Consider the following 12,292-nt stretch of genomic DNA (forward strand, 5'->3'; position numbering starts at 1 on the left):
TTCCGTGCCTTTTGAATTTGAATCACGTGAGTATGTTACGTATTCAAAAATAAGTTGGAGAATCTTATTAAATATTTCACCTTAACAGAAAAGCACAGAGAATAACACACCACCTCTCTTATCAGATCCTAATGTTTTGTCTTACTTGATTCTTTTTTTTGTTAAAGAAATAAAACTTTCCATTTTTCCTTCCTGGAGATAATCATGACCCTGAATTCCTATAACGTGTCTGTACTGTTTTATACATAACACCTGTTTATAAGCAATGTTGGACAGTATTGTGTATTTTCAAGCTTTTTGTAAACAAAATTATACCATACAGTTGGCCTTCGGTATCTTTGGGTTCTGCATGCGCGGATTCAGCCAACCTCAGGTCGAAAGACCTGTGGTGGTTGCGTCTGTACGGAAAATATACAGACATGTTCCTTGACATTATTCCCTAAGCAATACAGCATAACAGCTATTTACATAGCATTTGTATTGTGTTAGATATTATAAGTAATCTAGAGGCGATGTAAAGTGTACGAGAGGGTGTGCATAGGTTATATGCAAATACTATGTATTTTATGTTTTCTTTCTTTTTTTCCCAAGGAAGATTAGCCCTGAGCTAACTACTGCCAGTCCTCCTCTTTTTTGCTGAGGATGCCTGGCCCTGAGCTAACATCTGTGCCCATCTTCCTCTACTTTATATGTGGGACGCCTACCACAGCATGGCATACCAAGCGATGCCTTGTCTGCACCCGGGATCCGAACTGGCAAACCCTGGGCCGCTGAGAAGCAGAACGTGCGCACCTAACCGCTGCGCCACCGGGCCGGCCCCTGTGTATTTTATATAAAGGACTTGAGCATCCCTAGATTTTGGTATCCGCAGGGAGTCCTGGAACCAGTATGCTGCGGATGCTGAGGGACAGCTATACGTATTCTGCAATGTGCCGTTCTTTCTCTGCATGGCTTTGAGATTTCTCCACGTTGGGGACTGTAGCTTGAGTTCTAGTTTGCTCATTTCACCCGTTGTCTAGTGTTCTTCTAATTACTGTGTCGCTACACCCATTCCCCTGAGGATGGACATTCTGGTGTCCAGTGCTTGCTCTAAGAACAAGGCTGTGATGTATGGTCTTGAATGTGTTGCACTCTGAGCTGTGCTCCTTCAGAGAAGGGAACTGGTTCATTTCTCTTCACATCCCCCTCAGCACCTAGCTTAGCTCTTTAAATTGTGCTTGATGAATGTGCTTTGTCTGCCCAAGGAAGCGGTCTTCCCATTATATTGTACTCTGTACTCGCAGTAGGTGTAGTTGCTGTCCATCCCTTCCCAAGAGGACAGAGGGGCTGCTGTGCTCACAGCAGGTGGGGGCCCACCGGGGGCCTCCATGTCTGTTGGGGCAGTTGGTCCTCAAAGCCTTCCCCAGAGAAGGAGGCCCTCTTGACTCCATGATGGAAGGACCTGGGTGGTGATGGAAGGACCATGATGGTCCTGGTGGTGAGGAGGAAGCCAAGGCTTGGAGATATGAGCTAAGTGCCCAGAGTTGGGTGGTTGGCCAATGGCACAACCAGCCATGGAATGTTGAGGTGTGAGTGAGATAAAGCCCCAGCCCCCAAGGGGACAAACCTCCCTGTGGTGGGTAGATAGGACAGCTTCAGTGGTGAAGCACTCCTGTCATGTTCTTGACACAGTGACAGAAGTGATTGAGCTGGACCTTGACCAATACAGGGTTATAAGAGACAGAAAGGCCTGGATGGGAGTCTGAAGGTGTTCAGAGGATGATAGGTGTCCCTTTTGGTCTAAGGGCTAGTGACAGCTTACAGGGGAAGGAGCGTTTTGAGCCAGATCACGAGGAAGAGCCTCAAGCAGGAGGCAGTAGGGCGCCAGAAGTCAGGTGGCACACTCTGGGGCATTTTGGGGAGTCAGGGAGGTTGGGGCAGGAGGTAGGAAACCAGTTGGGATGTCACTGCTGCATTCTAACCCGAAGTGGTAGCTGTGAAGGAATAAGGGATGACTGTCTGAGATGGGAGAGGAAGGAATCCAAACTAGAGAGTCTATCGGACCCCAGGGGTAGAAAGGAAGAGAGATCACTGAGACCCAGTAACAGAACTAGACCAGTTGGGAGGGCTGTTAGCTGTATTAGGCATTGAGCTGGGGGAATGTGGGGTGGGCTCTTGGGAAAGAGGGGTGGGCTGGGACAGGGTGTGTTGGTGAGGGGAAGATGTCAGAAAAGGGGGCATTGTCATAGGGCAGAGTTTCCAGGCAAGAGTGGTGGTCAGCACGGGGATACGCCTTGGTTCTGGCCGTTTCTGCACAATCCAGTCCAGGGTGGAGAAGAGGGGGGGTGGGCAGAGGCCAACTGAGGGGGCCAGCACAGAGGAGAGTTGAGCGTGGTGGGCGGGAAGCAGTGGAGGGTCAAGAGGAAGCAGGTCCTGGGGGATGAGGAGGCAATGGGGGGCAGTGCTCCTGAGCCCCAGTAGTGAGGAGAGAGTTCTCTTGTTTTTGGCAAGATTTGTAGTTGGGGCTATTTTTCATCTCTCTTTTAAAGATACAGTAGGGAATTGGAGAAGAAACAAATTTGGGAAGGGGCTAGTGGAATAACCAGAGGTGGGGAAGGCAGGTGTTCACAGCTGTGTGGCAGGTGGCCCCCTGGCTCCCACCTGCTAGCTGGCTGGCCTGGAGAGTGTGAAGCTTGGCCACACCATGTGGTTCAGGACTGGCCACCCCCTGACTTAGAACAGCCAGCTGTCCATGGTCGCTTCTGGCTGGTTGAAAGGGCACGGTTGAAGTGTTTGCAGTAGGTTAGTTTCACTGATTGGGTTTTTAAGGTTCCTATTCAAATCTTTTTTTTTTTTTTTTAATATACTGACTCAATTTTTAGAAGGTAACTTTGAATTTAAAACATGATGCAGATGATCTCAAATCTGTACCAGGTCTAGTCAGAGTTACTGTGCTTGACTCTAAGAATCTCAGTAAAAGAAGGCAGGTTCTGGGCACAGCTCTGGGTCTCCTGACCACCACTCAGGCCTGTTGTCATTTCTGTGCGTCCACTCCTGTGTGGGGAATCCAGTTTTGTTTTTTGTCAGTGGGTGAGAGGAAGAGCCCTTGAGGGCTCTTATGTTTATGTTCATCGTGTACTAATTCTAGATTTTCCCAACGAGCTGGGGACATTTGTTTCCCTTTTTTCAGTTGAGGAACCTGAGACTCAGGTTGGTCCTGCAGCGAGTCCGTGGTGGGATGGGAGCTCCAACCCAGGCTGATGTGTCTCCAGAACCCTTCTGTTTCACAGTGACGCTGAAGGAGATACAATGGGATGAAGACTCTTGGCAATGAAGGGACACAGGTCATCAGGGAGAAGTCCCCAAGTTTGGACGAGTGGTAGGAGGGGAGAGGGAGTTAAGGGGTTTGAGATCACAGAGACAGCACAGGGAAGCTGGAGTGCTGTGAACAGCAGGTGCCGCTGTGGGCAGAGCTGCCCAGTTGTGCATGATGTGGTGTCGCCTCCCCAGCTCATTTCCCGTCCCCTCTGTCTTGCCAGCTGACAGCCGCGGTGGTGAGGTCTGGTGTCGTGGTCAGAATGGCGGAAGAGCAGGAGTTCACTCAGTTGTGCAAGTTGCCTGTGCAGCCCTCACACCCACACTGCGTCAACAACACCTACCGGAGTGCACAGCACTCCCAGGCCTTACTCCGGGGGCTGCTGGCTCTCCGAGACAGCGGCATCCTCTTTGATGTCGTCCTGGTGGTGGAGGGGAGACACATCGAGGCCCATCGCATCCTGCTGGCTGCGTCCTGCGATTACTTCAGGTGAGTTGATTACTTTAGGTGAATTACATACACCAGTTCTAAGTAAGATAACCCAAAAAAATCTTGGCTCCACTAGGTAGATGTGTTAGCCCTCCGGAACCTCCCAGGTCTCCCCCTTGAGCTTCTCCCACTGCTCATTCGGCAGTTTGGTCGACAGCGAGAGAGACAGAGGGGTCTTAGGGTTTGTTTTTCTTTCAGCCATCCCATCTCTAGGGCATGCTCCTTTTTCTTTTCTTTTTAATGTGATATACTTGGCTTTGCTTGTAATACTGCGCTTTATAAAATGAATTTTTTGCTGTAAGTACAATATCTTGGTATAAAACATTTCATTTTGAAAAATTTCAAATCTGTGGAAAAGTTTAAAGAATAGTATTATGAACACCTTAATACCAATTGTTAGCATTTTGCCATCTTTGTTGTCTCTCTCTTTATACGCATGCATATCTTTTTTTTTTTGGTGAGAAAGGAAGATATGCTGTGAGCTAACATCCATTGGCAGTCTTCCTGTATTTTGTATGTGGGATGCCTCCACAGCATGGCTGATGAGTGGAGTAGGTCTGTGCCTGGGATGTGAACCTGCAAACCTGGGCCGCCAAAGCAGAGTGTGTGAAACTTTAGCCTCTTGGCCATGGGCCTGGCCCCCACATATCTTTTTTTAAGACATAATAACACTTTATGCCTTAGTCTTTTGCCCCACCCCCACCCAGTGTTCTTGTAATGCCAGCTGGAAGCCCACATGAGCTCTGGGCACTTCTCAGGATGTTTGGTCCCTGTGAATCTGAAGCCGAGGCCAGGTGATTATCCACACAGCTGTGATGTGTGGAGTCACCCCTTTTGTGCCCCTTCCCTGGCCATCCACCTCCTGGCTCACACCTTCTCATCCCTTGGGTCTCTGCCTCTGACCCTCCCTGTGGATTCTTTGGTCCCTCTGGGATTTCTCATGGCTTCCTGCATGACCGCATTCCAGCACTTGGCACATTTGGAGGAATGGGTGCCACTGCCCCCATTTCGCACAGGTAAGATGAGGCTCAGAGGGAGTGGGCCCCACCTGCAGCGATCAGCTGGGGCTGTATGGGAATTGCAGCCCAAGTTGTTCCATTCCAGTTCTGAGTCTATTTAATTTTTTTGTCAAGCCTCAGTTGTAGTTCTCATTTTTTGATTTTAGGAAATATAGAGCAAAAGTATTTATTTAAGTGCCTCCTGTTCTCCAGAGGAGTTTATGGAGAGCGTGACCCAGTGGTGCCTTGGAGCCTCCATGTCCAGGGACGGCAGCATCCCTTCAGTTCACAGGGCAGGGTCTCGCCAAGGCCTTTACCAAGCTTCAGGATAACTTCCAGGATGGTGGGTGGCATGGGGTTGCTGAGAACCACCTCGGGGAGGACTCAGGGCCCTCCTAGCAGAGGAACAGCCAGCTTAGGGCCTATGTGAAAGGGGCCAGCAGGGGGCTCTGGAACAAGTGGGACCTCTTTGATGCACCCTCGAAGCCCTTCAGGGTAGAGCTCCTCTCTGCACGCATGCCATCCTGACCATCAGTGTCACAGCACTCTTCCTAAAGGCCACTTACAGATGCCGCCTTTCCCTAAGTGATCGAAAACCTGTGGCTTTCCACATCCTCCAGAAGCAAATCCTAGCCCTTTCCACAGCCACCCTCAGGTGGACCTCTCGTGGGAGGTGTTCCCCTCTCAGGCGTGGTTACTGTGCATGTTGACACCCCCTTCCATTGGGAGTGGGGGTGGGTGGGGAGTGACAACATTGGGAGAACTCAGGCTCATCTCAGATATAGACACACACATACACATAGACAGATGAAATGGATCATTCCCAAGCTTTAGCATGTTTACTTTATTATGATCGTTTCGGTTATTTGATTTAGGTTAAAATGATGAAGGACCCTTTTTTCCCCCCAGTTAGACTGGTAAACATGAGAAAGGTTTGTAATGTCTGATGTGGACAAGGATAGAGAGAAGGGCTTTGGATGGTGGGCTGGCCTGTAGCTTGGGCCCTGCAGTGGATGTCTCAGTGTCCTGTGGGATGTCATGGCAGGCACTAAGTGACACGGTGCAGGGGCGCTGACGATGATCCTTCTGTTCTTGGAGGCTGTCCAGTGCAACTGTTTATAAGCTGGTGGATCAGTGCCTGCTGAGAGAGAGGGTGAGCACCAGGCATTAGGGAGTGGGAAAGTGCAAGAGAGTAACATGAGCCCACTTGGAAAGTCTGGAAGGATACACGCTGACCTCTGGGAATTGAGCAAGGGAGAAGAGAACCGAAGTCTGACTTTCTCCCCTTATTGCAGTGTTTGAGTTATTTTGTGAAGAATAGGAAGCACTTTTGCAATGTAGTTTTAAGCCACGCATGATGCTCCTCACCGCTGGCGCACCCACCCAGTGTGTGGTGTGACTCAGGATTGAAAATCGCTGCCCTGAGGCTATGCCTGTTCACAGTCCCCTGGCACCGTGTCCCGCATCCCTCTGGGAGGTGCCCCTGTCCCACTCTCCTCTCCCACTGTTTGTCCATCTGTCTTCCTTCTGGGAACCCAGCAGCCAGGTCAGTTGTTCTCCTGTCATGGTCCACGGCTTTCTTGCCTCTGTGCTTTTGCTGTTAGTCCCAGCAGTGCTGCCCTTCTCTGCCTTTCCTGTCCTGCAGAGCGTTATCTTCCTTCCAGGCCCAGCTAAGGGGCCTCCTCCTCTGGGGAGCCTTCCCTAATTGTCCCTCACCTTTTCCCAGCCTCTGGCTCCCAGGGCCAGTGCCGCTGGCCCCTTGGGGGCAGAGAGCTCAATTGCCCTGGTCCTGGGAGGTGCCTGCACCCCAGCCCAGCTTCAGGAAGCCTCCTTTGGTACACACTCCATGCACACTTTAGGAATTGACTAGGCACACTGTACTTAGGGCTTCTTTCTTTGGCTTTTGTTAATAACTTTCCACGGCACATCTCTTTTGGCTCCCATGACCCCGTGCCTGCCTGCTTGCCCTGTATACCTCTCTTGGGCTGGTTCCTTGGCTCCTCCCTGACCACTGCATGTCAGAGGGACCCAAGGGCTCTGTCCTGTATACAGCCTCCCTGGGTCATCTCATCCCTCCCTTAGTTTTAATGCCATCTGTGAATTATAAGATAGATGACCTTGCTCAACTTGGTCCCTGAGATTTTGAAAATTTGGATAAAATTGATGATTTTATAGAAAAGAAAAATTGATAGAACCGTACCCCCCGGAAGAGAAAGTTATGTTCTCCACAAAAGCATAAAGCCCCATGCGTCCCAGGGAAGCTGTGTCTTTTAGGAACAGACTCCAATACCATTTAAACTTTTCCAGGGCAGAGAAGAAGAAAGGAAGTTTCCAAATTTTTTTTTTACAAAAGTTACATAATGTTGGTATCAAAATTGGACAGGTAGCTGACACAGAAAGAAAAGTGCAGCTTGTTTACGAGTGACAGTGTGAAATCTTCAGTGAGACCTGGGCACACGGAGCTGCACCAAGTATAAGGTAACTTGCAGAGTCGTAGATCCTCGCCCAGGTGAGCTTTGTTCTTAGAACAAAAGGTAGTTCCAAGTTAGGGAATCTTTCTTACAATGCAAGGCGCTAATCAACCAAGGGCCACCTGGCATATGGCCACTAGGGACATGGTAGGCCGGCGTCTAACAGTCAGCATCCATTCCCGCAGCTAAGACGCTTTTTGAATAGATGGGAAAATAGTGAAGTGACACTTTACCCCTGCTCTCCCACTTCACCCCCACCACCACGGGAACCCTTTTTAAACATTCCTATTCATCCATACACTTTTTTTTGGCAAATACTAGTCTGTAATTCTCAACCCCTAACAGGTCTGAAATTGAAAGTTGTTTTGTTTTGGTTTTTTGTTGCACTGTGTTGTAAAAGCTTTCTAAGTGTGCTCTAGAGGTCTCCCAGGGCTGATTTTGTTCATGGACGGCTGTTCAATCTGTCTAATCATTGATCTTTGTCGGCGGAGGGAGAAGCTGGGTTCTCCTACATTTCTTTTTTTTTTTCCTTTTTAAAGATTGGCAATTGAGCTAACGTCTGTTGCCAATCTTTTTTTTTTTCCTCTTCTTCTTCTTCTCCCCGAAGCCCCCCAGTACATGTTTGTATGTTCTAGTTGTAGGTCCTTCTGGTTGTGCTGTGTGTGATGCCGCCTCAGCATGGCTTGATGAGTGGTGCCATGTCCGTGCCCAGGATCCAAATGGCGAAACCCTGGGCCGCTGAAGCGGGGCGCACAAACTTAACCACTCAGCACGGGCCTGGCCCCTTGTGTTTTTTTTAATATATAACTTTGGCACAAATTCATTTTGTGGTTACAAAACCCACCCTGAACTGATATGAGGCTAACTATATTTTTATCCTACTTAGTGTGCATCTTTATACATTTTGCTTTGGAAATATTAAGGTGTTTGGATATGAGGTACTGACCTAGACCCAGGGGGGCCATGACATCCTATATGACATGGGTACAGTGTCTCTCCAGCTGAAGCCTTCTGAATTCTGAAACATATTTGGCCTCAAGGGTTTGGATGAGAAATTGGCGGCCTGAATAAGCCCACACAGGAAATGTTCCCCCTCCTTACATCAGAGGCAGCTCACTAGCACCTTGTGACATCTGGTTGTGACATCCTGGCAGTATAGGTGACCCTTGTTCTGCACAGTGTTCTGTGATGTCCGTGCCCTCCACTTATTTGGTTGGTCTCCTGCTGCTGGGTACTTGGTGAACATGTTTATTTTTTTAATTGTGATTTTAGAGAACATATAGCATCAAATTTGCCATCTTACTCGTTTTTAAGTGTACAGCTCAGTGGTGTTAGTATATTCACATTGTTGTGCATCTAATCTCCAGAACTTTCTCATCTAGCAAAACTGAAACTCTGTGCCCGTTAAACAACTCCCCATTCCCTCCTCCCTCAGCCCCTAGTAACCACCATTCTACTTTCTGTTTCTATGAATTTGACTATTCTTGGCACCTCTTATAGGTGGAATCCTATATTTCTTGTTTTGTGACTGGCTTCTTTCACTTAGCATAATGTATATCTTCAAGGCTCATCCACGTTGTAGCATCTGTCAGAATTTCCTTTCTTTTTAAGGCTGAGCGATATTCCATGGTATAGATAAGCCACATTTTATTTATCCATTCATCTGTCAGTGGACACTGGGGTTGTTTCCACCTCTTGGCTGTGGTGAATAGTGCTGCTACGAACATGGGTGTACAAATATCTCTTGGAGACCCTGCTTTCAGTTCTTCTGGATATACACCCAGAATTGGAATTGCTGGATCATAGGGTAATTCTATGTTTAAGTTTTGAGAAATTTCCATACCAGCGGCACCATGTTACTTTACCACCAACAGTGCACAAGGGTTCCAATTTCTGCACATCCTTGCCAACACTTATTTTGTTTTTTTTGATGGTGCCCATCCCAATGGGTATGAGGTGTGAACAACTTTTAAAATTTTTTTCTTTTTAAGTTTTTATTTTGACATAATTTCAGAGTTACAGAAAAGTAGTAAGGCTACGATAAAGAATTAAACATCTATTTTTGGTTAAAAACAGCAAAAACAAAAAAGAAGTAGATATATATTTTATTTTTCTTTTGGCCTTTTTTCGCTCCCTCTTATTTTGAAAGATGTCAATCCTATTGAAAAGTTGAAGGATAGACATAGTGAACACCTGTGCCCTTCACCTGGATTCATCAAGTGTTGACAGTTTGCCATATGCACTTCAGAGTAAGTTGCAAATATGACAGTTTTTCTCAGAATACTTCAGTGTGCCTCTAAGAATAAGGACCTTCTCTAACACATCTATGATATCATTATAAATCTGAGAAAATTTACAGTCATTCCATAATTTCATCTGATCTTGAGTCCATATTTACATTTTCCTAATTGTCTCCAAAATGCCTTATGTCTCCTTCATTCCCCCTCCATTCAGGATCCAGTCAAGGTCCACGCATTGCATGGATCCTTTCTTTCCTTTTTTTTTTTTTTTTTTTAAAGATTGGCACCTGAGCTAACAACTGTTGTCAGTCATCTTCTTTTTTTTCCCTTCTCCCCAAAGCCCCCCAGTATATAGTTGTATATTCTAGTTGTGAGTCCCTCTGGTCGTGCTATGTGGGACGCCACCTCAGCGTGGCCTGATGAACGGTGCCATGTCCGCGCCTGGGATCCGAACCAGCAAAGCCCTGGGCCGCCGAAGCAGAGTGCATGAACTTAACCACTCGGCCGTGGGGCCAGCCCCCTGCATGGATCCTTTCTTAAGATGATAAAGTCTATCTGAGTCAGTCCAAGTGCCCACACCCTGCTCTGGGGGGTTAGTGCTCCAGTGTTGCCATCCCCACTGTTGCCAGCGTGGTTCTGGAGGTCCCGGGTGTGCAATAGCACAGTCCTGGAAAGTGCAGGAGAGCCAGCCAGACGACCCCAAAGAGTGAGTCAAAGTACTGCAGAGCATGGGACAGTGTGCAAGGGGCTGCGTGTGTAGTGGTATGTCTGGGAATGAATATAACATACATGTGCCAGGTCTGGGGAGATCACCTGCAAGACCTCCAAAGACACCCAGAGGCTGGCATGACAGATAAACAAGCCCTTACAGAGATGTCCCTTACAGAGATGTGTCCCTTACAGAGATGCTGACACTCTCTACAAAAATCTAGATGTTTAACATGTTTAAAATACCAAGAGGGTTTCTTGGGGGAAATTGCACAAACTGATTCTAAAGTCTAAATTTAAGAAAGGAAGCAACGGCCAGGAAAGTGTTGAAAACAAAGATAACAAAAGGAGACTGGCCCTACCCTATATCAATACATATGATGAAGCCGCAGTCATTGAAACTGTGCTTCTGGTGCATGGAGACAGATAGATGATTGGATAAGGGTTTAGGGAGTTTGGACACAGATACCACCCCATCAGGAATAAAGATGGTGTCACAAGTAGGGGAAGGTGACAGTGGGGTTACCATCTGGAAAAACAGAAAGTGGGACCCCTGCTTCACACCTTGTACCAAAATAAATTTCAGGTGGATAAACAATTTTAAATGTGAAAGATGAAACAAAAAAACTAGAGGAAAACATGGGGAAATATTTTTCAATGTAATTTCAGAAGGAGAAAGCCTTTCTATCTCTAAGTTTGATGCAAAACTCACAGGCAAAAAAAGAAAATGATAAATTTGCGTTCAAAACAGACTAACTTCTGCATGGCAAAAAGCATCATAAAATCAAAAGATTTCAGGTAGAAAAAAGAAATTCAACTCATCCATAAAGGGCAGATTTCTTCAAATTGACAAGACAGAGTCTAATAGAAAATGGGCAAAGAGTGTGGACTATTCAGAAAAGAAAATATAAATGACTATTAAACATTTGATGAAGTTGTCTGTCCCACTCGTTACAGGGCTTCTCCCTTACAAGGTTGATAGCATGTGGACAATACTATCAAAGTGTAAATCTGTATAAACCCTTTGTCCCAGCAGTTGCTTTCATAGGAATTAGTCCTGGCAGCACATAGCAAAATGTCATGTGGGTAAGGCTGGCCATTCATTGAGTTAAACAATAGGAGATGAGAAGTAGCCCAAGTGTACCCCAGCAGGAACGGGTAACTCCTTTATGATAGGCTTTCCAGGGAGAAGGGCAGCCCTGTGTGTACTGATCAGGAGCCATTTCCAAGATGTATTGTCAAGTCAAAACATGATGCAGAATATAAGGTTCATGGACTGCCGCTGGGGATAGCGCTGCCCTGGGGAGGGGAACTGATATCTGGGAGCAGAGAAGGGCAGGAGACAGACTTCCACTCTTTTACATATTTTAAGTCTTCTACCCAGTATATGTGTCACCTAGTCAAAAAAAAAAAAATGTAAACATGGCTATTCTATCATCTCCATGTTGTCGACTGTCATATTTCAGCCCTGGTGTCTCCCCTGACTGCTGCCTGTTCCCTCTGAACACCTAATTAATGTCTCCTCTGGGGCGCCTCACACTGATGGTGCCACAGTGGGACTGCACTGCCCTCTTTGACCCTGTTTATCCCAAGTCCCCATCTGCCCAGCTGCTGCACCACGACCCCAGCCAAAGGCCCTGATTCCTCCCTGCTCTCAGCGTGTTCTCTCCACTTGGTCTCAGGGTGGCCTCAACTACAGCTCTCCAGCCACCTGGCCCTCCCCAGGCCTACAGAAACCTTACTGCCTCTTCTCTAGCTTCTCTGCTCTGGCCAACGAGTCTGAAAAGTCAGCTCACGCCACTCTCCTGAGTAAAATTCCCCAGTGGCGCCTCATTATGCTCAGATTTCAATCTGGACTTTCCCCTGCCCAGGGGGTAGCAGGACCTGGTCCCGTCTCACCTCCCACTCACTTCTTCCTCGCCCTGGCTGCTTTGCAGGCCAAGCTCATCCTTTCCCTGGGATGTGGGCACCTGTTTCCTCCACCTGGAATGCCATCCCCTGGCTGGTGAGGTGCCACCCAGCCTCATCTCACTTCCTCAGAGTGGGCCCTCCCTGCCCCTCATCACTCTCTACCTTCTCTGCTCTTCCAGC

The 12,292-nt window shown here is 47.6% G+C and overlaps 1 protein-coding gene across 5 annotated transcripts in view; it reads left to right on the forward strand.

The window, feature by feature from the left end:
- Positions 1-12,292, forward strand: part of KLHL22 (kelch like family member 22) — a 36,582-nt gene that overhangs the window by 2,206 nt on the left and 22,084 nt on the right. For 2 of the 5 annotated variants that reach the window (XM_023646678.2, XM_070275230.1), the window contains exon 2: positions 3,519-3,784. In XM_023646678.2, coding sequence (XP_023502446.1) covers positions 3,558-3,784 — 227 coding nt within the window. In that variant the 5' untranslated portion in view covers positions 3,519-3,557. Of the gene's footprint in view, positions 1-2,536; positions 3,359-3,518; positions 3,785-12,292 lie in introns of those variants that run through there. The other 3 variants (XM_070275227.1, XM_001488187.6, XM_070275229.1) reach the window with 3 other exon arrangements.

This window comes from Equus caballus, chromosome 8, assembly GCF_041296265.1.
Source record: "Equus caballus isolate H_3958 breed thoroughbred chromosome 8, TB-T2T, whole genome shotgun sequence".
In the NCBI taxonomy this organism is placed as follows: domain Eukaryota; kingdom Metazoa; phylum Chordata; class Mammalia; order Perissodactyla; family Equidae; genus Equus; species Equus caballus.